The sequence below is a fragment of the Neodiprion virginianus genome, chromosome 7 (genome assembly GCF_021901495.1).
Source record: "Neodiprion virginianus isolate iyNeoVirg1 chromosome 7, iyNeoVirg1.1, whole genome shotgun sequence".
In the NCBI taxonomy this organism is placed as follows: domain Eukaryota; kingdom Metazoa; phylum Arthropoda; class Insecta; order Hymenoptera; family Diprionidae; genus Neodiprion; species Neodiprion virginianus.
In genome coordinates, this window is record NC_060883.1 from 22469592 (window position 1) to 22496315 (window position 26724).

The 26724-nt window shown below is 40.8% G+C and overlaps 2 protein-coding genes and 1 long non-coding RNA gene across 13 annotated transcripts in view; 1 reads left to right on the forward strand and 2 right to left on the reverse strand.

Moving 5' to 3' along the window:
- LOC124309536 (dystrophin, isoforms A/C/F/G/H-like) overlaps window positions 1-26724 on the reverse strand; it is a 306902-nt gene that overhangs the window by 104291 nt on the left and 175887 nt on the right. The window lies entirely within an intron of this gene.
- The window catches only part of LOC124309544 (sialidase-like), a 44679-nt gene that overhangs the window by 1599 nt on the left and 16356 nt on the right, over window positions 1-26724 (reverse strand). Inside the window, exons 2-4 of one of the 2 annotated variants that reach the window (XM_046773245.1) lie at window positions 7579-7666; window positions 7438-7475; window positions 6848-7345 (exon numbers count right to left, since the gene is read on the reverse strand). In XM_046773245.1, coding sequence (XP_046629201.1) covers window positions 7268-7345; window positions 7438-7475; window positions 7579-7666 — 204 coding nt within the window. In that variant the 3' untranslated portion in view covers window positions 6848-7267. Of the gene's footprint in view, window positions 1-6847; window positions 7346-7437; window positions 7476-7578; window positions 7667-26724 lie in introns of those variants that run through there. The other variant, XM_046773246.1, reaches the window with a different exon arrangement.
- LOC124309560 (uncharacterized) lies at window positions 5328-6224 on the forward strand. Its single transcript, XR_006909249.1, has 3 exons — window positions 5328-5484; window positions 5917-5962; window positions 6051-6224. It is a non-coding gene; the product is annotated as an uncharacterized LOC124309560 (long non-coding RNA).

Below are 26724 nucleotides of genomic sequence, written 5' to 3' on the forward strand. Positions count from 1 at the left end.
TTTTTGAGAGTTAAAAATACAGAGTATACGGCTCTTTGTCAAACAACTTTACTTTTTCTTCCTTTTTTTTACTCCCGCAGTTGAAACGTCGAGGCTAACTCGCAGCGAAGATACCTACACTTCGGAGGATAAAAGAATTCCGTAACTCGGGATCGGTTATTCACTCTATCCAGCAAACGGTGACCCGAGTTTTTTACGCTGCTGTTTTATTCACTAACATAAAGTTAAAGAATCACGTTTATGCAAATTTAAGACGAATTCTTCAGCTCTACTTTTTCTCTAAAGCAACCAGGGATGAAAAACTAATGAAAACCTACACATGTGCCGAATTAATCGCGTTATTGAGTTCTTCACATTTCAACTGTTTCGAGATATTTATTACACATACATTCGCTCCGTTTCATTTTACATATTCACTCGTCTAGGTACTTGAATTACTACACGGTGGGTACGAGGGTTTAAAATACGAGATACATCGAAGTAGCTTGACCCCGAAGTACCGACGCAATCTCCGAGGTAAAGGAACCTTCGAAGGATGCAAATGTAGTCCTCGAGGGTCCTGGCTGGTGCTCCAGGCCATCGTTCGACGACAAAACAAGAAAGAAAAATAGGGTTAGCCAAGAAGAAAAAAAAACAAAAAAAATGTAAGGGAGCATGGGCTCGTTTTATTTCTCCATCACGAATGAATAATTCATATACACAAGGTACATGTATTATATCTCCTTCGACAATTGCCAATATCTCATCGTCGGTGAGAATTCTCTTTGCAATCGTAGCCAAATCCTATCGACTTCGAACCATGTCGGCTGGATTTTAGTCAGAAGCAACGGCGAAAACAAGAACCTTTTTCAGCATAACGTGTCTGGTTTAACCCCGGAGAAGCGCGGCGTGAAGATGAAAGGGAGGCTGTTTGTTAACGAGGCGTCATTACACCGTGGAGGACAATGCGAGAGTCGCACGTGTCGGAGAGACAGCAACGAAATTGGAAGAAAAGAGGTTAACAATTGAGGGAAACAATTCCGTCTGCTGCGTACGTTCGAACCGCGATGCCGACGTCGGATGCATCGAGCCTCCCTCATCCACCCAGTCGATAATTAGACTCGCTTGAATTAGCCGATCAGAGGAGTTCGCTGGCCGTATAATAACCAACGTGCTTGGTGCAGGTAATGATGATCATATCGCGTTGACGACCACATCGTTTAGCATGGCTGTTCGAGAGGAAAAGTTGTTTTGCCTCAAAGTGCCGCAGGCGCTACGTTGTATCGGAAGCTGAAGTGTAAACAACCACGGTTGCGCCGGTACTTGGACTTATTGATCGATTAACGAATCCTTCGACCTTTTTTTCTAATCTTGAGGACAGAGCGTGTACGGATGCTCCAATTCCGGAACGAGTCTTGGCCGAATGTCTAAACTTATAAATTCATAGTTTACGTAACTGCGAAATGGTGCAGGGATGTTTGTCGCTTCGATTCAGGTTCGGCGTTTGCGCCAGTTACGACATCCCAGAGGAAGGAAACGCGGTTGAATGCGCTCAGGACTGACCCTGATGCCACTCCTTCTCTGGCTAACAGTGGATATTGAGAGGCTCGCTGCCTTACTGGGAGACACTGTATGGCAATGTTGAGTTGTTTACTACCGAGTTGTTGTAACCCACCGCACCCACACGCACATATACACACGTGCACGCATGCTCCAACAGAGTGACGTAAACTGTGTATCGTTAATGAAGTTTGGCTTCATCAATTAATGACCTGCCAGTATCAAACCGTTGCCCAACGTTCTAGGGATCGAGAGATTCTTGATTAGAAAATTTCAGTAGGTCGAAGAAGAAGAAGAAAAAGTAGAAGAATAGGTCTAATAGTAGTGTTAACGATTGTTCTTTCAGTTCTGAGCTGAAACCAATTGGGGGAAGCTGGAGTCTTTTCGCTAAGCTACGGATCCCGAATGAGAGTCCTTGAGAGTTTGTAGGTTTTTATTCTATTAGTGGAACAAGTCAGCCTACGCAAGTTTGCGTAAGAGTTTCTGAAACCCTCTTACCCGATACGGAGAATCGCAGCTGCACTTGGCCGTTTCTAATCTTCATCTATTTATTTATTCATTCGTCGATTCAATTTTTCTTTTTAACGGATGTGTCAAACGTGGGCTGAGATTTACAGTGCGTAACATTTGAATATACATGAAATATAATGGTAAACATTGATACAAACTGAGAAGAACTACCGCTAATCGTGAGCGGAACGACATTGCAAAAAAGACAAGAACTCGTTGTTAAATCGTCGTGTTTCTCTTTCTCCTATGGAACAGTGTACCGGTTATTATCGCGTTGCATGTTAGCTCACGTATAAATACGTTCACCTTCATTCACTTCACGCCAGGGGGAAACCACGTGGGCAACAAACGCACACATGGTCACGTATACTGTATACCTGTGACCGAGAAGAGAAATTGAGCGTAAAATAATAGATATATGTATAACAGATAGTCCTCGGGAATAATATTACGTTACGTGTATACAATTGGCCTCGTGTCATTCTCGGCACAGGTATAACTTTTCGACGTTTCGTATATACACAAACCTTTGACTTTTCTGAAAAATCTGGCATCACGTACGGTTACGTTTTCTTTTTATTTCTTTTTTTTTTTAATGAAATTGATTATTTTCACATCACACGCGTACGGAGAAACGTTGATCCTGACACGTCGCAACTTATTTATCACATCACCAACTCAGCGTAAAGCTGAGCTAAATAATTTTGGCGGGAAATTTTTCTCGCGACATGAAAACTGCACTCGACGCATCGTGAACTGGAAAACTGGTACCGGGTGCACTGGGCCTGAAAACTGGCACTTCTAGTCTCTCACTGGTAAACTCGCGACGGCGACACTTGAAAATCGCGGACGTTGTATATCCTGAAAGAGAGCGTCGGATTTAATTTGACGTGAAAATTCACCGAGAGTACGACGACGTTTTAAAGAAAACTCTCTTCTCTCTTCTCTCTTCTCTCTTCTCTCTTCTCTCACCGTCAAGAACACGGGTACACTTTTCACCTACGCATTTCGTACGACAAATTCAGCCTTCCTTAAAAAGTACGCTGCACCAACACACAACAACCGCGACAACGTTCATCCGTCTCCTATCGCGACTAATCGAGGATTACGGATGACTGGTAAGTACTGAATCGAGAATGGAATACACACATCGCCCGAACGAAACGACGCACCATGAGAAAAGGAGACGAGACGGACCGCGTAGCGCAGCGTCGCGGATAGTCGGTGGTACTGTGTTCTCTTGGTGCCCGTGGAAGGCGAGCACCGGGTCCTACCTCTACACTCTTCGCCGACGAGGTTGCCGGCTAGAGGAGTTACGGAGGCGAGCCTCGTCTGTGCAAAGAGACCTTCGCCCGTCCGTTACTTGAGGCTGGCATACGAGTGTGCGAATGCCTGTGTGAATTGTTCACCGACGCCACGTGTCTGCTAGTGTTGGTCAATGTTTCATACACCCTGCCTGGCTCAGTGCGTGTGTGCTTCGTTTCACGGTGCGACGTGAAGTCAGAGAGAGAGAGAGAGAGAGAGGATCGAGGGAAGAGGGGGGCAAAAAGAGAGGGAACACAGAAGGGGGAGGCTGGATGAAAGAAGGGGGAAAACGAGCGAGAGCGACGACGCGTTTTGCCTGTAACATTGCAGCGACAAACCGGAACTGGATTCCCGCTTCCTGCGCTACGCGGTCTTTTCAATAGAATGGCGAGAGAAGGGACGTTTCTAAAAAAAAAAGAAAAAAAAAAACGAGTTTTCGAGAGAAGGGTGGAAGTGTCGGTTGTTGTTTTTTATTTATTTATTTTTTTTTTCTCCCTCCCTACAGAGAGCGATCGATTTTCGCCATCGAATTTTACCCGCTATCAATTTGCGCTTAGGCGAACACGCGCGAGTATGCATGATAAATAGCCGAATGCCGTTACCGCAGTCCATGGTTATCACGGCTCGCCTATCCGGGGGTAGGATCTAAACGTTGTAGGTACCGCTCTGGGTGCCGGGGGTAATTATCGTTAAGGCTAACTGTGACCGAGGCTCTCCTCTTTCGCCCTTCCCGTCATGCGAAACCGCGAAAGGTGGTTCAGGGCGTAACTGTCTGCGTTATACGTACAGGTCTACCTTGTTAGCGACTTTGCGTTAAACGTTGTCCCTGCAGGCTTGCAGGGTAAAACCTCGAGAAATCGTGCAATTTCCATCCCCCCCAGTCGTTGTGCAAAGGTGTAGTATAAGTACCTCGCTGCCGGGTGTTCAGGTTTCTTAACCAGCGCCTCTTCGCTGTTTTCACTTAAACGTCGGGGTGGAAAAGACAAGACAGACGCGCCGAGATAAGAGAGAGAAAGAGAGAGAGAGAGAGAGAGAAAAAGAAAGAAACAAATGGAAAGTGAAAAAATTTTTATCAGGAAACGTAAGAAAAATACATGATCGCTTGGTCAAAGTTTGATAACAATACATTGCTGTTGATTGCTGTAGACGTTCGTCTTCGGGCCCACTGGCGCCTTGGAGGGCCCAAGGGCTTCTGGTTTCGACGTCTGGATGGCGGAAGCAGCGAGTGACTCGAGAAAGAGCAGAGAACCGTGTATCGTCGACTTGCGATGTTTAGAGAAAGAGCAATCCGCAGTCATCGACGAGCTGGGTAGAAAATTGCAGGAACGATGATTGAAGACTCTTTATGGAAAGAAGACGAGAGTGTCTCGGATCCCCCAGAAATATGCGAACAAATAGGAACGAAAATTACCCTCCATCTTGCCTCTTTGCGTCCTTCAACGGGGCCCGCATGCCACGTGTTTGAAAAAATCTAGGGCCAGTTAGATCCGAACTAATATCAGGTCGGCATCAATTATCCAGAGCAAAAACGCGTCACGTATTATATACTTTATACATTTTCCATGAAATTTCCTGTTAAATTCATATACTCGTTAAAAATCGAATCCTCGAAAACCCATTCCGCTTATGTAAATAGTAAAATATCTGTCTATTACAAACACTAATTAGTACAACGTGGTTTCAAACTTATTAAAAAACTAGTCTGCGCGAATACGTCAGCAATAAATATACTTGCAACGAACATGGAAGGCACGTATAAAACATACGACGTAACAAGCTTGTTTTCTGAATCGCATTAAGAATCGAGGAAAGATAGTGAATCCCCGACTGAACTGACTGACTGACACACGGTATTTTCAACTCGTATGTATACGCGAACACCGTAACTTTACGAGACGCACACCGATGCATAGTTGCAATTGACTGTGCTAATATTGCGAGACGAAGATAAGTTCGCGATTGTCGCCGGGTATAAATACGGGTTCGGAAAGCTGTTAGTAAAGCAGAAGCAGAAGTGCAGTTGCAACGACTCAAACCTACCGCAAAGAACTATCGTTATGAAGCTGTTCGCCACCGTTCTTTTCGCCGTCTTGGCGCTCTTCGCAATCTACTCCGAAGTCGAAGCTCAACGTGAGTATAAAAACACACAGAGGCAGATATATCCGATACTTTTCGCTAGATCTCTTTCAACTCAAAAATTATCCGAAAAAACTCTTCCCCGACTTTTCACGAGCAAATTATAATTTTTCCTCAATTAAAATTAAAACTGGCGAATAAATTGTTAGTCAAAATCCATTAGTTTTTTTTATCAAAACAAGCACGTGACATGAAAACAAAAAAAAAACTGTTCTTGGATTTTTTCTCATGGGAAAAGCTTGATTCTTTTGCATTTTATCGTCATTAAATCGTTGACTAATTGAGAAATATTTTTATTCTTAAATCTTTGACCATTCCCTGACCGGTAACCACCATCTAGAGCAGTTTAATTATAACTCCTCGATAACGTCAAACTGTCGACGTATCGATTTGTAATTGCAATATTTTTTGTCTTCTGTTTTACAGATACTTTCGCAGGAAGTAAAAATTGTCAGGGAACTTCGGATCGTCGGTGAGTAAAACGATGGGTCAAGAAACCTGTAGAAATAAAAAAAAACGCGATTTATCTCTTATTCTATAATTGTTATTTTTTGCTCCAGGTGTCCTCAGATCTTGTGCGGACCGGATGGGCCGAAAGGAAGAGTTAATCAGGACAACAGCAAACCGTTTCCGCAATGCTGCGGACACCCGATTTGTTAATAACTCGTCGATTTAATACTCGGACGAATTATGCAAATACATTAAGTTTGAATAAATGTCTCACCGTTCGATAACGAGAGTGTTTCTCTCTCCTCTCTCTCTCTCTCACTCTTATTCGCTTGTATACCTATAATCTACAAGTTGCGAGTAATTGCCCTGTCTCACAGTTAGGGAGTAATCGACTATATACGACGTAAAGCGGTGCTTAGGCGATAGTAACGGAAGAATTAGCACGTGGTAAGATAACGCGGTCTCTGACACACGGCGCCAAGATATAACGACTAATAATATCTGCGTACAAATTGAGCGTAGCGTTTCATCTTGTGAAACGTAAGACGCGAAGTCCGTGACGCGTAAATCAGTTTATACGTGTATTGTAATAAAACGCATTTGAGCGGAACGCTCAGACGTCACTTCTATGTAATTAGTTAGATTAACGTTTCTGTAAATAGATGTGATAATTCAACCGCTGTATCTTCGCTCGAATCACTTTCGTAGAATGTAATTGAATGAAAATCATGCCTAAAAAAAAAAAAAAACAAACATTGAATATCTATAATGACGAGATATGACGAGATAAACGCGAGTTCGTTTCTACACTAGCGATCAATATTTGCATGGACGCAACGAGCGCGCGTAAAAAAAAAAGAAATCAAATAAAATGAAGTAAATAAAAGAAAAAGATTTTATTACGCAACGTACGATAATACCAGCACTGGATAAAAATTGACGTAATATGATTGGGATTATACATAAAATACCAGATAACGCGCATTCGCGGTTAACACGAGGTTTATATATGTATAGGTGACCTGAAAGCTTTTTGATTCGATTTGCAGCTGTTACTGAAGAATGAAAACGGCGAGATAACGTTTTGTTATTATTATTGTTTTTTTTTTGTTATAATTTACTGCGATAAACAATATCGGGTATACTGTTTTATTTTCGATTTAAAGTATAATATTCATTATATGGGTCAATTCTTGTGCACTTAGCAAGCGATAAATATGCAAATGAACGGGTAATGATAGCGCGGTTTTTTATCAACGAAATAAGTGAAGACTACAAGCGAAATTGGTACGATAAGGAATGCCGAACGAATGCTAATTGAGGCTTATCAGCTACAGCGATATGAATAACGGGTTTCATTGTCGATAATGCACGCTGAGAAGTTAATAATAGTTGGTCTCGGAACCTGTAATACGAAAGAAGAAACGCCTATTTTTTTACGGCTTTCATTGTCGTCGTTTATAGTTGATATTTCGTTTATGTTAAGAAACGACGTACCAGCGATTTGGACAGTTTCGCGGAGAATCGACGAAAGTCTGTAATCAGGTATGCGATAAAAAAAAAAAAAACGAATAGAATGGAAGAGTAAAAAAGATTATTAAATAAATAAACATACGAGGTTATGAGGTAAAAACTCACGTTTTTTATTAAAACATTTTAAAGTAGAACGGTAAGCATCGTCACAATCATCATCGTCATCACCTTCGATTAGAAATATATTCCATACCTGAAACATAGAATACAAAAGTGAAATTAGAACGACGATCAAAGGAGAATAGAATACGTATATAATGAAATGGAAGAAAATTTCGAATGCGTAACACTGCGGGATCGAACGAGAAAAAAATTTAATAAAAATTCAAATGTTTTTAGTTTTTTTTTCCCAGCCTATCCGATGCTTCGAATTTGCAAAAAATCTAACGGTACCAATTTTCATTCAAATCCATTCATCCATTCTCAAAATATCATCTTGTGTATAGTATTTTTCGGAATTTTGTTATTTAAATAATTGAAAAAGTATCGAACCGGTCAAAGCTTTAAGTTTGGAAAAACCGCGTCGATGGAGACAAAAAGTCATTGAAATCCGTTAAATCGTTGTCGAGACATCGTCGGACAAAAAAATTGCTTACATAGGTACATAAACATACACAGACAAAAAAGTCCATCTGAAAAAGATTGTACGTGATTCTCTAAACATGAAAACGTGAAATCGAAAGAAAAAAGAAATAATAAAGCTATCAAGAAATAATGAAAATATAAAAGGCGAAAACGTAGTAACGGATTAACAGGTTAAAATGGAGAAGCCCCGCGATTCAGATTGCGATGCAACCGTGAGAACTCTTCAGTCCGAGAGAACGCTGCGCACGATGCATAGAATAAATTGCAACAGCGGCGTTGCCCGGCTGTGGCATGGAAGTAAATTAATTTTCAGTCAGCCTATACTGGCCGGTAAACTCTGTAACGCGGAAGCATACTGTGTTCGTTTTTGGCGGTTTGCGTATACGGCGTGGTTTTGCAAATTGGCAAGACCGCGGCTTGCCCCGAACCCCGAACCCCGTCTCGCCATTCTCCTCCGGTAATTCCGTAGAGCACTGATACTAATGCGCGCCGTTATTTCTACTCGAAACGAATCCGTCCAACCCGGGGTAAGGTAACTACGTATAACTATAAGGAAGCAGCGGTCGAACCTCGACCTCGACTCGTTGTTAAGCCATTTCAGTTTCCCGGAGTAGCGCCGTAGACGACTGCAACTCGAGCTGCCGGACTCCGAGGCAACTGGGGGCTTAAGTGCACGGGGTTGAGTGAAAAGCGCCAAGTGAGAATGAGAAAAATCACAAACTGGGTGCACTTCGTTGAGAGGAGTAGCGATTTAAGGGTGAGGGAAAGATACGCCGAGAAAGAAAGACGATGGAAAATGGTCGAGTAGGTGAAATTGTAGAAAAAATTATCGGTTCTTATTTTTCAATCCCGTGAACTATGCGATACAATGTCGATTCGTTTGATTGGATTATAAATTATTATCGTTGTCTTACTTCCTGAGATACCTATCTGATATGTAATAAGTGATATATAAATGAATATTGTTTCACCTGAAATTGAAAAATATTTTCAATCAAACTGTAAATTGTAAAAAGAAAAAAACTTTACCGTTATTGAGACTACAAAAAAAAAAAAAAAAAAAAATACGAAATAGTCGAGTAATGTTCGATTATTTTTTTCGATTCGATTAATCGATGCACCCATTATTTTCAGCTTGCAATTAGTGGCCACCGCTTTGCTACACCGTACGCGCATACTGAAAGCTCGTGATACATGACATCGCATCGGCAACGGGAAATAATTACATATCGCAATGTGAATCAGAGATACCGATTACGGCGAAACCTTAAGTAAAACGTATAAAAATCGCGTTTAAAGCATAATCGCTCGATACTCCGCGGTGTTTTGCAGTAAGCTTCGCAGTAACTTTGCTGTAGCTTGTGAGCATGGCTTCGAAGAATGCAGCTTGGGATCGTGAGGCAGATATGAAAAAGCGGGCAATTTTTTTATTCTTCTTCTTTATCGTTAATTTCCTCCTCGTTGGCGAATCTTCTTCTTCTTCTTTTTCTTCGTTTCCTGTTCTTTCTCTCTTCTTTACTTTACTTTACTTTACTTTACTTTACTTTACTTTACTTTGCTTTTCTTTTCTTTTCTTCTCCCGACCCACTAGTCGCTTCTTGTTTTTCATTGTTGGTTGTAATTTTTTCAATCAACGAAACGGCGTCGCTTTGATCTTTGCCCTGGGCAGGATGAAGAATCCACGAAAAAAGGCTGGGAGGGGGAGAGGGGGGAGGGGGGGGGGGGGCGGATGAAACACGCGGAAGGGCGGGAAGTGGGGGAGGATTTCTCCCGCGAATCGCGTGTACCTACGTGAAAGTTCAAAGCTTGGCAGAAGTAAGTCATCGCAGTTGTTTCTTTCTTTTTTTTTTCCGCGCTTTAACGTCGACGATAATGGTAACGACGAATGAGAGAAGGACAATGGAATCGGTGGGTTGGGTTTTCCGCAGCCCCTGAGAAGCGGGGAAAATCGAAAATACTCGAAAAGCTCGCCGTCGGGGATGTTTCATTGAATTATCTAGATGATAAAAAAAAAAAAAAATAATAATCGCATTACTTTATTCTTCTTCTTTCCAAACCGTTCGACGGATTTTCGTCTTAGCAAGGGCTGATTCGTTTTTCGATTGAAAATACGAAACCACGCAGCGGTATCACCGACTTTCCGAGTATTCTTATTTCAGCCTCATACTTCGACCTCAGATTCTGCATCAGCTTCCACTATTCACCAAAATTAGAATCCAAGCGCACTAGAGATATCGGCTTGTTACAGCCTCGTTCAGAGATCGACGGCTAGACGGTGCAGAAATTTTTATCCCAGGATTCGCCATGTTTTTAAAACTTTTTTCCTTTTTTGTCTTCTTCCTTCATCTCGCAACGATTTTCTCACGAGATATTTTCCCACCGTCGTGTAAACTCTACGGGCAATTCGACATTTTCCGCAATTGTGCAAGTCAAATAGCAAGATCTCAAGAGAGTCGAGTATAGAAATTGTATGCAAGACAATTTTCTGTGTAGGAAAAGTTGAGCGCAACGTCGTCGTCTTCGGCGATTCAATTTGCCAGGTATTCAAACCAAAGATTTAGTATGTAATTTGCGTGCAAACTGATATAAAAGATTCACAAAATGAATATGCTCTTTCATTTCTTGTCACATTTTATTTTTTTGATCCTTCTTGCAAAAATTTCTTGTGTTTCTGCGTATACGCGTAACGGAGAACTCGTTGCGACGTATTCGTAATAACGTAACGTACGGAAAAATATCAGGCGAAATTTGAACATGCGTGCGAAGCAACGTGAGCACGAATCCGTAGGCTGAACAATTTTTTATCCAGATGTAAAACGCCCGTTGGTGCTTGGTAAGCGATGAAAGATGCGAAAAAGAAAAATTCCTTTCCATTCTAGCTCTTTGGGTTCAAGTTGAAGACGGCAAGATCGAACAGGATTAACTGAAATTATTCTTCGGATTTTCTTAAAATTAAATTTGAAAATTTTTACCTGTCTCGGAAACACAATCGTTATTCCCGTAATTATTAGTGTTGTTCTTGTTGTTATCATCGTTATCATTATTACAACCATAGAAGGGGTTTGAGTTTTTTGAAACCTGATGTGCAAAACGGGGGGCTTTTGATTATAGAGACCGGCCGGCGTTATAAATTATAACTTTTTACAACAAATGGGAAACCTATATTACAATAAACCGAGTTTGTAAACTTCGTCCGATTTCATTAATATTCAGGATTCTAAAATATCTTTCCATTACTTAATTTTTTTCTCTTCTTTCCTGGTTACGAGGATAGAGGGAGTCGAGGTATGAAAAACATGAGAAACATTTTCCAAGCCACACAGGCAACGTATAATTACAAAGGCGACATGAAAGTTATCAAACCTGACCGAAACTTTTTTGAAGCCAGACAAATTTGAAACACTCGGTATATGTATGTATGTATATAATGTATACGCGAGTTGTAAGGCAAGTCAAGCTAGCAAGCGGTGAAAATTAATCCTGCTTTAAAACACAGTGAACGACGTCGAAAGCGTGTGTGGTGCATATTCATTATCGCGTATTTAAATGCCGTTGAATATATCGGGACGGGTTAAAAGCGCGGTGAAAGAAAGCGCAGCTGCGACTTGCACGGAACAAACGCTAAGGGATTGCAAAAGCAGAGCTGCGAGAGTTTGAAAAGAGGCGGTGATTCCTTATTTTCACTTCTGACGTGTTTCCTTCTCTCGCTCTTTCGATGCAATTATATTATACAACGATGAAAATATGCGAATGCCAGGGTGGGGGTAGAAAACTGGAATGGACGATCGATAGAAGGATGAAAAAATGTTGAATTATCAAAGACGCGAAAATATTAATTCGTACGGTTATCGAAATAAAGACAAAAACATAGAAAGGTTAAAATCCAGAGTCTCTGTCAGTTCTATACGACTAATCGTTTTTTCTGTTATTCGAGTTTTTTCATCAACCCTTTTTTCCAACTAATCGATTAATCGACGATTTCGGTTAATCTCTATTCCAACTCATCGATTTTGATTAATCCAAGTTGCCCCGTAACAGTGCTGCGGTTCGATCGATATTCATGGAATCGAAATCGTCAAAAAGCTCAATTAACGAGACGAATTCTGACGATTCTAAATTTTGGCATTCCATACTCTAACCTTTTCTATATTTTTCTTTTCGACCTACCCATACTGCAAGACTCGAAAATTTTTATGAACTATGAATTAATTTTCGCGGCTTTGAAAATTGGATATTTCGGCGCTTCCATTTTTCGATCTTTCTACGTTTTCACCCCCATTCGAAACGCCAGTCGTTGCTGCTGCGGTGGAAAAGTGGCAGCGTCTCGCCGCGCGGTCTGAAGTAGTTGATTACAATATATGAATATTCAGTGGCGCGAACTTCCAACCCGCTTTGCCCCGTTGCGACGCCCTTCCTCGTCCTATTCCCCCTTTTCACCACCTTAGCTTCGCGCCCGACCAGCCTTTCATTTTTTACACTTTTCAACGTTTTACGTCGTACGATGCAAGCGTCGCACGCAGACACATCGACACGTCGCGCATCGATCCTACACCGCAAGCTTTTCAAACTCGCAGTCGAAACCGACCGACGTGTCCCGAATTTGAGCTCTTAACGAGGTTTAATGGCCAAAATCAATTTTATTGCCAGATAAACGTGACCTGAATATTTATTACATTATTACATTCGTAAGCTGCAAAGATCTCTTTAATAACAATACTCGATCAGATCTGAAAAAACGAATCGAGTTATAAACGGAAGCGTGAATATTATCGATGAATTGTTTAAAATCGTTATAAAATCAAGTGGGTTCGTTTAATTTCACTTTCCAATGGGAACGTTTTATTCAGAATACTATTTTCTACAAATTCACAGACAATGAAATACATTTTTTTTTTAAATACTATTCTAACATCGTTAAAGATCGAATTATACAATATCGCACCTATATCACAATGAACAATTAATGCTAGCATTTCAGAAAATCTTTTTACCGTGACTTCGTGGAAAGAAATCAAAAGAATCTACTAAATTTTCGACCATTTTAATTCGATTTGAAACCAAGTATCGATATCTTAAATTTCTTACAAATTCCCAGTATTTTTGTTTATTTTTTTAAAATTTCAAATAAATCTTCGTAGCTCACGATATTAATTTTAAAATCGCAATAAAATTAATAAAACGTATCGTTCTTTGGCCACTCAACTTTCCAAATGACGCAGGTCTTTTATTCACCAACTTTGACCGGAAAATTGCAATTCGATTGGGCTTGAATGAACTCTGCTTGAGTGGATTGCATTCGAAAAAACTGCGCCCAATTAATTGACCGAAATTTTCAGCCCTCACGTTATTCACGTCGGTTCGAAGTAATCGGCAAATAATCCAGTACCTAGCGTAAGTAACATATACACAAATTATCGAGCCGAATTGCTCTTGCCTATGATATATATACATATATATGTATATATATATATCTAACCAGCTGCAGAGACTCCGCAGGGCAGTTGCAATAATAATCAAAGCAGTCCGTTGCCAGATTAATCCGGAGGCTGAAGCGCGTAGCAAATCTCCATCCAGGAAAATCTCATCATCGCGGTATCTGGTACAGAGACGCGTGATAGTCGGACAGCGAACTTGGCCGTTGACGATTATTGCGGCGATTCGTCGTTGAGCGAAAAGGAGAAAGAGAAAAAAAGCGAGAGGGAGAGAGGGTAGGAAAAAGAAAAATAAAGAGGAGGCGAAGAAGGGCTGCGGTTAATAAACCAGGACTCCTCAAATGAAATTTCCGGCCACTGCGAAAGACACCGGTAAAAAAGGGAGGCCGTGAGACAACATCGGAGATCCCGAAGACACCCTCGACTGGGTTAACGGAAGGTCGTCGAGGGTTGAAGGTGGAGGCTGGTGGAAAAACTGACGCTGAATATTAGCCGAGGTTTATTTGAGTAGGATGCTGGATGCGAAAACGGTGGAAACTTCTTCCTGAAAAAATACCGTATCCGAGGAATGTGCGTTTGGTTTAATACTTTCCCGCGATGGGGTTGAGATTCCGAATTTGAAACGATCCGAAAGAGCCGAATTCCGAATTTTTTACTGGCGAAACTGTAATTAAGAAAATCAAACTTTGATGGAACGTCCAATTTTGGAATGGCGTAACTCCAACGAGTCAAAGTTCTGAAAGTGCGAAAATGCGAAAGTTTCAAAATTTGAGACATCGAAAATCCAAATGATCGACGATTTCCAGTTCCGTTAATTTTTGGCTTGGTGAAATTTCACCACTTTGATCTTTATTTGTTTTGGATTTTCCATATTTTTACATTCGGAATCCTGGCCATTCCGATTTTCGGTCTTTTTTATTTTTCACACCCAATCGTAGAGTAAACCACGCTGTGTGAGTACATTTTAATTTTCCGAATTTTGTTCTATCGAAACTTGAATTTTCGGAATCTAGAATTTCGGAACTTTGAGCCGTCGGGTTTCGGACCATTCGAAACTTCGATGTTTCTACAAAGTTTGATTTCTTTGTTTCAAGTTTCGCCAGTAAATAATTCGGAATTAGACGATTTGGGAACTTTTCAAATTCGGAAATTAAACCCCGCCCCATATTCGCCGCTTCTCGAGTGTTTCGTTATTTCGAGCAAAGTTCTGTCTCCGGTTTCTGACAGCTCGGCGTCGATGTTAATGCCAAAAACAGACGGACGGATACAAGGCCCAAGGATTTTCAGTCCACTGGGTATCTTAAATCCGTTACCTCCTTGTCACTCGAACCCGTTACGTCGTTTCTATACATAAAAGCTTTATATACAACTTGCGGGGGGCGGGGCATAAATACTCGTTTAAAATACTCCTTTTATACATTTTAGCCAACGATAATTTAACGATAGAACGATTGAAATTTAATGAAATTCTTGTTGTATTATAAGTAAACATATGTTGTATTATACGTATGTATGAATTTCATAGTTGGCGAATAAATATAAGGATTTTAGAGAAAAGCGTACGATAATTCAGGGCGCCTAGAGCGTCAATGACATATCACATCAAATTCCCTGATATTTCCAGACGAAAACGGACATTTTTCAGGAGTCGTTTAAACCTAACTATACTAACAGACTAATTTTTGTCCAAAAGCAAATCTCCGTAAAATTACAAAACTGTTGACCACACAATATATTGCGCTCATTTTATCCCTACGTTTATTTCGCGTTCGGCTAATTATCTTCCCAGATCAATTAAGCATATTCGACAAGATCGCGTAACATGTATAGATTTTAATTTCATCGAGCACAATTTCAGTTCGAATTCCCAGATCCGAGTGTATGAAATTCGAGCCAATATTACTCGGAACTCTCGGCGGAGTTGCAAAAATTTTTCCCCGGATGTAAACTGAGATCTACGATCGGGAGTTTCGCGCATGTTTCTCCCGCAAGGATGTCGTTTCACCTTTTTTCCCTCATCCAGTTATCCCCCACCTCTCCCCCATACGTATTTTGCCTCTTAAAGGTCGTCGTCGTCGAGTACACAGGTAGAATCTACGATTCTGACGGGAATTGCGACGACTTTTCTTTCTCTCTCCGTGTCCCTTATACTCCAGGTAGTTGCAGTTTATACCTGTAAGTTAAGATTGCTGATTCTATTCTCATTTCACGAAACGGCATAAACTTTCACGAAAGTTTGCGTCCCGCGAGAAAATACCCGGCATCGTCTTTCCTCAAAAAGTTATTGTCAGCATCGGTAACTTTGATGGATTAACCAACTAACAGAGTGAAATCGATGCTCCTCTATACCAGTCTTCGTGATTTTTTGTTCTACGTTCCTTTTTCTTCGCTTATTTATCGATATTTTTTTGCACCCTGTCCCGAATGAATTCGAAAAAAATGCCAGCCGTATCTCTTCGAGAATGAGGGTCAGGTTAGATGAGATCCGAAAATTTGATAAGAAGCCGTCAAGAAGAAGATGCAAGAAACAGGAGACAAACATACATTTTTTTCTCACTCTTTCAAATAATTCCCACAATAATATTTGTCCTATTAGCCTGAGCTTTTGTTTTGCAGCAGGCCCAGCGAATATTTATTACATAAATTACGACGTTGTATTCCGCAACAATGAAACGGGAAGAGCGTTGTTACCTATATAATACGAGGGCCCGATGTATTATATTATACAAGACATAATTCCCACTTTTTGTTTAAAAAAGAGCAATTGTACGAAAAAAAAGAAGAAAGTGGAATAAAAATAAATCGTGAATTATAACTGTCGCAAATTTTTTTACATCGTTCATCTTCCGAGAAGTTGACGAAGGTTCGCGAATTTTGTAACCTGGCGCAAAAGCTCCGTAAAAAAAAAAAAAAGGCAAGAGAGAAAAGAAAAAGAGACAGCAGGTATTCGTAATTTCTGAAATTCGCATGCATGGGCTTTTCCGAATTCCGAGCATTATGGGATCCGACATATTGCTTCTCTTGATAGCAAAAAATATCAACTCCAATACCCAACTATAAAACAAATGTAATACACTAAGCCGAGTGATCGTCATTGAAAAATTTGAAGCTTCCCTTAAAAATTGTCATCACAGATGAATGTGCGATTTGTTAAATTTAGTTTTACAAAATTACCCCGAGAATTGAATCGTTGAATTAAAAATTGATCTCGAGTTTCGTTGATACTCTCCTACTTGTTTGTCAATATTATTAAATTATTCCAAATTACCATCATTCGTTAAAAATGTTCAACCCTCGGAAAATGAAGAACGCGCAAACAGAATACATAATAACATAACGTCACGTATACGTATAAGGAAAAACGTGTGTGGGACATGCAGTTTGAATGAAATGAGTGAAATGACACGAAACGAAATGTAAAACGAATTTTCCATTCGGTACGTACAACTTTATTTCCTTCGGCAAAGAGGGGAGGGGGAGGGGGAGGGTGCAGGTCGTTATCGGTTTTCTACCCTCGTCAACTTCACACTCGATTTATCCGCCCAATTCACTGAAATAATGCTGCCCTTGTCCCCCTCTGCAAGCCGGGAGTTCCGTACTGACCCCTTCACCTCCTTTCCACGACAAATTGCATTATTTTGTCGACATGGTATATATATATATATATGTATATATATATATATGCACATACACATAGCATTACAGTTTGCCATCTTCGCCTTTGTCGCTGAAGGAAATGTTTTTTTTTTTTTGTTTTTCGCCGAGTTATCGCAAAGTTATAGCCAAGAATATCTACAGATATATTAGACATAGACGGAATTTAGAACGAGAAAAGTCATTCAGCCGCGAATACTCGGTAATTAATTAGTTAGATTAATATTACATACCTTATACCTATATTTCGCCTCTTGACGTATAACCGCAATCATTATATTATTGTTTTATCGGCAAGTTTCTATGGAGAGCCTGGGAATTTTCCCGAAACTTTGAACAAAAATTTTTTTTTTTCCAAACCGAAGAGTATCGAGCGGTATTATATCGATAATTGGTAAAGGTATACTGCCGCCGCCTGCATCGGAGAGTGAAAATAGTCCTGGTGTATAGGATTGAATGAAACGATGTAGTCGAGCCAATTGGTGAAACAATTATTTGCCGCAATTCAACTTGGTGCAAAAAACGAGAATGAAAATACAAACACCTGTTTCAAATTCGTATTTTATACGGTCGAATGCTAAAGCTAATACGACGATGTCGACCGAATTGAACAGAAAGAAGAAGAAAGAATTAATTCGCGATTAACAAGTGATGACGTTTCACGAAAATTACAGACGGTATAGAAGATGTGATATGAGAAGATATTGGTCTTGAATCTATTACATCGCTTGGTTAATTTGTCTAAATATCATTGGTTTCAAAATTAACCAAATGAAAAAAAAAAAAAAAGAAACTGAAAAAATTCAGGATACCGTTTCAGAATTGGGACAATTGCGGAACATTTTTTAAACACAAAATAAAAAATCGTTAGGGTCAGACGTTGGTTGGATTTGCATGAAATTCTTCGTACTAAGGCGAAGGAGAAATTGGTTTTCAACGATATTCGGCGCAACGAACTCGAATCCTTGAAAATGCCAAACTGCGCCTCCTCGTGTGGACAGCAAAAAGAACCTTCCCCGATAGAGGAACGATTTGGTCTTGAAACGTTCGCCCTAACGTTATCAGGTGAGCTCTCGATTGACGGAGCGCACAGGTAGAAGATATAGACGGATAGGCAGGTGTGGGCCGGGTATTGAGGCCGAGTTTGAGTGCATTGTCGAGATGAGGAGACGAGGAGATGAGATGAGAGGAGAGTCGACGTGTGACGTTGCGGAAGCAAGGTGCAGGGCTTTCGAAACCCCGCGAAGGTGGATGTGGTGCAGGGGGGCGAAGGGGGGTGAAGGGGGGCAAGCACTACAGCTGATATCGCGCCTCCCAGGCTTCTAGTGCAGCTCAAGTGCCATCGACCCTTGCCTGTGCCCTGGCTGCAAGAGTTGATACGACACGCCGACGGACCAGCCGACCGACCACTTAATAAGTCGCGTATCTTTGAAAAAAGTCAAGTCAGACGTAGTGAATTCGGTGGCGCATTTTTTCCTTCATCTTGTTATCAAATCTTATTTATACCTTTGACCTTTCATCGTAATTACTGCTCTGCACGAAATCAGAATTATGATTTATTTCAATCGACGTATCAACGCGTAAACGATCAACGAAACGACAATGTGAGTGGAAAAGAAGGTAGGTATGAGGAAATTTCCGCATGAACGGGAAAGACCAAGGTTTTACTATTCTTAACTTCTGCGGTCAGGGTGACCAAAAATTTTTTGGAAAAAAACTCCACGACACTTCCAGGCTTTACATGACTTAAAACCTAGTTTTCCCGGCAATTTTCCCAGTTCTAGTGGGTTACTAAAACCTGAATGGTTCAGCTTATTAACTCTGTACTCGGTTGAAATTCAATTCGAATTGAAGAAAAATGTATATAATGTACAAAAAAAAAAAAAAAAGTAAACTTGGTACCTCAAAAAATCGTTTCTAATTCTCACGATGGAAAACTGATGTCTTCAGTTATTTCCATTACCAAATTAAAAATCCCCAGACAATTCCAGGTTTATCCCATGAGCCCTTTTAAACACCCTGACGTTTCAAGGTTTTCCAGGTGTGTGAGCCACCCCGGGTACCTTACTCCCTTACAGCTTTAAAGCCGCAGGTCTGGTAGAGCGATGAAAATGAGTAAGACGCGTCAGAGGACGAAGCGGTCCCCTCTTTAACGGCGGTTTTGATGCGGCAGGTGAATCGCTCGGGGCGATGTGGTGTGAAATATGCACAAGATGTATAGCGGGTAGTGGGTGCAGTAGAGTCAGTCAACCTTCTCCGCGTGATATCTTGTTCCAACTCACAGTCTGGCAATATCCGCGAGAGACGTTTCGAAGGCAACTGCGACTTTCCACAGCTACGCCGGAGACGCGTTCGCTTGCAACGAATGCAATACCAGACGTTCTAAGCAATGAAATAAACCTGCAAACACGTGGATACGGACAACAGTCGCGGAGCGTTTATACACTGTACTAAATTCGAGCCTTTATTCGCCTCTAAATTCAGCTCAGGATGCGTCGTAAGGCACGGGAACGTTTCACGACATATATCCTCTGCGGCATATTACCTGCCATGTGTAATATTACACACACACTCGATGAATTTCGAGCAAAGTTGTCGCCAAGATTTCTCAGGGTTACTTGTTCTTTAGCTTTTAATTACACTATATTAATATCGTACAATCGGGAGCGACGTAACGAAGTCAACGCTGCTTTTTTTCTCTTTCTTTTTATTTTTGTTAATTTTTTTTTCTTCTTCTTCTTCTTCTTCTTCTCGTGACATAATTCCCCTCTTCGAAGTCAAACTCCGGCCCCCCCTTCGTCGTCCGCGAAACCTATGGCAGATGGGAGGGGGGTGGTATTGAAAAAGTAATGAAGTTAATTATTCATCTCGCTTTGACGCCGGGACCCAACCTCGAGCTGGTATCTGATTTTTGCTGCAATTACTTCCTGAGATTCTTCTTAATGTGATTAATTTTCAAACGAATGCTCTTTTCTTCCTTCCCTGTATCTCGAATCGCGAGAAGCGTATAATAAACCGTCTGGTCTAATAAATCCGATTCGTTTGTGAATATCTATTCGAGAGCGGAAAGTATCTGGGGGAGAGTGAAATACATCGCGAATAATGCTGAAAAAGTAACAGCCCTCCGGATTTTAAAACTGTGTAAATTGTAAAAAGAAAGAAAGAAAAAAAGAAAGAAAAAAAACCTTGGTGTAAAAACAGAGAAACGAGAATAAAAAAAAATCGTCAAAGTTCGGAGACGAGATTTCATCTGTGAAATTTTTTCCACCCACAATAAAAGGGTAAACACAGTAACGGCAAACGGGAGCTAGCGATGTTTGCACTCGCGGTGGTTTAAAAGCCTGGTCTAGATTTAATCAAGTTTTGCGGGCAAAAAATACACCCTGTTAGACTCAGTTTCAATCGGAATAAATTTATCCAAAAACGGTGTACGTACATACATAAGTTGTACCTAGATACATATATACTAGAAGGTAACGGTGTACAAGCGCAACGCTTTTTTTTTTTTCACTTACAAAATTACTGAAACCCGGATTGTTCAAACAACTGCATTCCAACCGCACGATGATCATGGCCAAAAAACCGATTCTGTGAATCGAAGTGAAAAACAAGGCCAATCGTAGAAGCGTCGAGAAACTTCGCAGTAAGGGTTGCTCGACCGTTTCGTTTTCTTTTTTTTTTTTTTTTTCATTTTTTTAATTCCGTCCCGAAAAACGGAGGAACGAGGTGAGAATTTCGGAATGTGTTCGGCTTGTCGTTCCGTTCCTCCCAACAAAAAGAAATGAACAAAGTGAGTAAATAAATAAAAATAGAAGGAGGATTGAAGGTAGGCAATATAAAAGTCGAGATTACCAAACTTAAGGCAAGACACTCGGTCAATATTCAGGAGACGTTTTCCTTGGAAGATTTTGGAGGAAGGAAACGAATGTATAGACGACGAGCCTATCCCTAGAATCTTATTAACTGTAGACGCCTCCCACCCTTTCAGCTCTCCCTCTTTCTCTCCTTCTCTCTCCTTCATTCTCATCCCCCGTGTCTTTGGCCAATGTTTACGAGCGCGGGTGGGTGAATCTGTAAATATTGATTCGCGCGCTTTGGGCAAACCGTTTTATTCCCTCCGTTTTCTTACACCAAACGTACAGCGATACGGGAGATTCCTCGACCGCGGATTCACGTCGTTTCAAAAGAGGAATGGGACGCCGGAAATACATACACACTCGATGTATAAAGGTGTCAATTTTATCGACTGCAAGCTGCTACGCGCTACAAGGCTCGACTTTGTTTATTTATTCCGTGATTCCGATGTCGAGAGAGCTTGGGATTTGAAACAACAATCCTTGGTGAATGGAAAACCGTCGATTCCTCTCAAGTAGGATATATATATATGTATATATGTGTGTGTGTGAGAAAAGTGGAGATCTTTTGATAGGGGAAAAAAAAATAAAAACATTTCAAGAAAACTCTTGAATTTTGTGGATGTGAATTTATAAACGATTTTACATCACTTTTTTGTTTCTTCAAATATTGTCTCAACACTTTGTTCACTTATTCGCGAGATGCGATGGTGTTCCAAAAACGGATAATTACACTGTTAGAAAAATTTAATTGAACATAACTTTCTAGCAGATCCACTTTATGTTTGTGTCATTTTTTAGATTTCTGTTAGTAAATATGACACAAATTATTGTAATATTGACATTTAAATTGTCATATCAACATTAAATTTGTACTTTGTACTTTTTTTTCACTTAGTAATACATCAAAAAATTATTAAATAAACCACCAAAATTTGAGTGGACCTGCCGGGACATTTTTTTATCCTAACCGCGCATGATCGAGGAAACTGACAGTCAACAAATAGCCCAAAAGCTGAGTGACCTGTGAAGTTCTACTCGTTACCACTTTTCCCGTCTATGTATATGGTATAACATATAAAACACCTACCAAGTAAATCGATTTTAAATACGTTAAATACTTTTACTCATCTGTCGCCTATTTTAGAACCAATAACGTTGACTTTATTTTTGGCATCGATCTTCCGCCGAACTCGTAAGCCTCGACATTTCTGAACCTGATATACGAAATATCAGGAAGCAGTGCTAGTTACGGTGTGAGCGAGGAAACACCTGGATGCACCGATTTTCAATCGGGAGAAAAATTGAAACTTTAAAAAACGAGCAAAAAAAAATTTGAAAAAAATTTCGGACGAGATATTTTTCGCGTTGTTGAGTGTGTACCGAGTGTACGAGCAGCAGTAACAAAAGACCGATTCCTATCGAGCCAGTAGTTCAATTCGTTGCTATCGGAATCACCGGATTCCCTCTGGCGGCGGTCCAACTTTTGGCGATAAAAAAGAAATCAGTTAAGCCAGCGAACATGTGGTTTAAAAATCTGTACCGAGGGTAGGAGATACCGCAGGGCTTGGTTTTCACCTCGTTAAACTAACAGCAGCAGAAGCAGTCGGTAGATTAGCGGCTAGAAGTACGAAAACCGACGAAAATCACTCGGCGCGTTCGTTATTTTTCATTCTCGCCAATTCCGTCTCTTTTTTCATCTTTTTCGGTTCTTGCATGTTTATACCTTGGCAGAAATGTTTCGCAATTAACCTTCGAGCACAGAGTCACGTTCGAGAAGTACGAGTTTAGGTTTTGCGAACATTTTTTTTCCTTCAATCGCAAACATCCTGCAAACCTGGGGTGTAACAAAACCGTTTTTCGTAGGGGAGGGAGGGTGGATCGAGATAACAACCGCTATCTGCTTCGCAACAGCAGTCAAAGGCTCGGCAGTTTCTGTATCTACGGCACGTTTGCACCCAAAGTAACAAACGCAAATGGCGTTCGTTGTTCTCGCCTCGCGAAATACACCGAGATCGCTATCGGGCTAACAAATACCATCGGGGTTACCTAAAACATCCTGGAACAAATATTGCCGAATCACAACCGGTGTTCTTCGGTGACTTAAGGTAAAGCAAAGATTTTCTTCTCGGTTTATCGAGAATAAATTCTGAATAATATATCACCTTCGTGTCGAGGGTAATTTACTCCGGGGAAGAATTAAAACTTTCTTAATATACGCACGAACCGATAAAGACTCGATGGATATTATATCAACCCCGAATGTTTCGAAGAAATGTTACGAAAGGAAAGAAAGAGGCTGGTATAATAAGAACGAAACTGGTAAAAATGAATTCCTTTCCGTTCACCAAGTTACATTAAACAGTTGGTTGAAACTAACAGTCTATCCAGAAAACTGGACTTTCTTAGTGTCACCATCTGATGGTGGTGAGAAACAGTTCTTTTTATACTTCTCATATCGTCGTCAGTAGTAATGTATGGAGAATTTTGCGTACAGATCCCGTTACCTATATTTTACCGACATTTTGGCCGCTTTACAGCTCAGGCATAAACCCTTTTTTTCCGGTAGAGGTTATCCTCACTCTGGTTGACTTTATCGATCATCGGAAAAAAGGGTTTGTGTCTGAGCTGTGAAGCGTCTAAAGTGTCGGTAGAATGTCGGCATCTTCTTGTACTACTACCGTCGTCCCGAATCGTTGTAGAGTGAGAATAGAGGAGGGATGAGAAGGGGAAGAAAAAAGGCGGCATAGAATAAGGAGTGACCGAAAACATTTGGTTGGCTCGTCGTAAATTATACGGAGCGAAAACGTTCGCCGGTCGTTTGCGTTTGATTCGACTTACATTTGCCGGGATATTCTCAGGAGTAAACGGGACCGACGACGACCGGGTTCCATTAGACTTATTGGTTTCCTACGAATTCTCCCTGCACCCCGTGGAAAACCCACGCATACGTACACGCGCAAAGCCGCGATTCCACCTCGTTTGTTTTCTGTGCCGTATGGCAAATCACTTAACCACTTATTCTCCTCCTTCGCTAGTTTGTTCTTCCAGTATCACCTTATTCCGCGTCTTCATTCCTCGAGCTTACCCGAAAGAGTCGACCGTCAAAGGTGCCAAACAACGCTTTCGATTTCAAATACGCAACCAAAAAACCGCACAAGGTTTTTTTGTACTGTTTCTTATGAATTTTTACTCACTTAAACCGGGAAAAGAATCACGTCAAGTTTCTTCTTGAACTTGTGTTTGCAGTTTCATTTAGTCTGAAACTCCCGTTTAATTCGGATATTTTTTTTCCAGACCTGTGATATCAGAACGCTGAAGTCAGATTAGTCTTTGAATCACCTGGTCCAAGCGATCGCCAAAGACTTGGTAACGGTGACTGTAGCGTCCCTCTCAGACTTAAAGTAAAGAATGGGTATTTTTTTCCCCTCTAGCTTCTCAATCGAACGACGAGAAAACTTTCATTTTCCGTCAGGTTCCTCCTTCCTCCAACACCCAACGAAGCGAAGGTGTTCGTTCCTCTTGTCTCCCTCTGCGCGCGTCGGAAAAGTTTCAACGGTATATCGAAAAGTTGATCTTATCAGATTACTTTCGTCGTCCCTGACAGTGGCAGGATCGGTAAATGTGAGCCGAAAACTACCTGCGGGAATCCAAAGATCCAGGGAGAGAGAGACTTGCGCCCAACGAGTACCACTTGCGTCGGTGTTTCTTCACACGTGGCGAAATGCCAGGAGAAGTTTGACTTCCCGGGAAGGAGAAAAAGGATATCAAGATCCTCGTCTTTCGTGAAGTCTCGCGGTGCAAATCCCATTACATCTCTCTACACGACCGCGGCGTATACGTAACGTACACGTTTAATAAAAGTATCGACGGTATGTTTATAATTACATGGCTCAGTGAACACAACCAGTCAATCTTAGGCGCATGGTCCTGGGCGATAACGGAGTGTGTATACATTCGGTATATTCATCCTTCGGGAAATGCGATAGATGTACGCGTCATGTTCGCTCGGGGAGTTTCAGACGCTCGTCCCACCCATTCGAACGTTACGGTTCACTGGAGAAAATCTTTGGCTTGGATATCGAGGGAAGGTTTCTGTCATCGACGTTAGTCACCGAGCTAACAAAAGAGCCATATTCTGGACCGTATTGGCTATCGATGATACCTACCCGGTTTGCCATCCAGTTTCTACACCGGTAAACTGGGTCAAAAATCCTCGTGTCGTAGGATCGTCTCGGGGGGTTGGTTTTTTTTTTTTTATTTTTCTTTCTTTTTTTATTTTTTACTTCTCTACCTTATTCCTCTCGTCCGATTTGAATCCTCTCAGAGATTATAGAAGGTGTGTGCAACCGTTCAGAAGAGGAACTTGTATCTCCTTCAACGGAGGAGGAAACTTTGACAGAATCGATCCTTCGACTGAGTTATTCCTGACAAAAGGAGAAGAATAAATTCCTCAAGTATCTTATAACTCTGCTCGTGGTTTATACATGAGATACGAAATTGGTACCTTTCGCAACGCAATTAAAATTTCAAGCGAGGGGTCACAGATGCGCAACGGGCCATGTGCAACGTGACTCGCAAAAGCTTTTAATCTGACTCTAAGAATAACATCGAGCGAGCCATGCAGCTGACTTTGTGGATAATAATACTGATCGAACAAAAAAACGCTGAAAATGCGAAGTGTGTGAGCATTGAGAGAAAAGAAAACGTCCTTCTTAATTGCGACACACAGTGAGAAAAAAATCGTCATAAGACCAGGAGGGACTAGGAAAATATTTAGATGTTGCTATCAATTATTGAAATATTTTTTATTTATGTTTATGTATACACCTCATGGACTTATCTGTATATATATATTAGTTTAATTGTTTTTTATCGTGGTCCAATTATATATATATATATATATACATATAAGTCCGTAAAGTGCGCGTATAAAAATAAATAAAAAATATTTCAATAATCGGTAGCGACCTCTAAATATTTTCCTACCTCCTCCAAGTTTTACGACATTTTTTTTCAGTATTTATCACAAATTCTTCGAGTGGCGGCTTAAAAAAGAAAAGTAAAAAAAATGAACCACCCTAATGCATTATCCGTTCAGAGCTGATTAAATTCGTCGATGTTTGATTGATCCGATAATGGAACAGAGCTGAATTGTGAAGCTGCACGGTCTTGACGTTGATACAGATAGAGAAGAGAGACGAATTGAGTGCAAGCGACGTTGTCGGGTATATAACAAGGTATACACGTACAGTTATGTACGGTATATTCTCAAGTCTTTTAGAAGGAGTAAATTTTTCCCCGGCTGTCTACCTGTCCTGCGGGATATATTTAGGTCAGTCGTCATCACGGAGTGGAAACAGGTAAGTCAAGTTGGCGCCTATAGAAATAATTTAGTAACCGATCGATGTTGGCGCCTGAAAATAGAACTGCACGTGTCACACTTCCGCTGCATGAAGGGAACGAGAGAATGCAAAATGCCGAGGAACTGCTACTAGTTACGTCATAAATTGAAGAGCGAAAAATTGTTCAGCTTTGAGAATTAATCAATCCCGTTCTCCCGATTCCCTCTCTCATTCTTGTTTATTTTACTTTTCTTTTTCCGACAGAAAATTGGTATTATAGTTATTATCATCGTCGCATATTTCCAAGTGGTGTAAAATGAATAAAAAAAATAAAAAATGTGAAACCGAAGTATACGAGGAAACCGAAAGATTATTACTCGC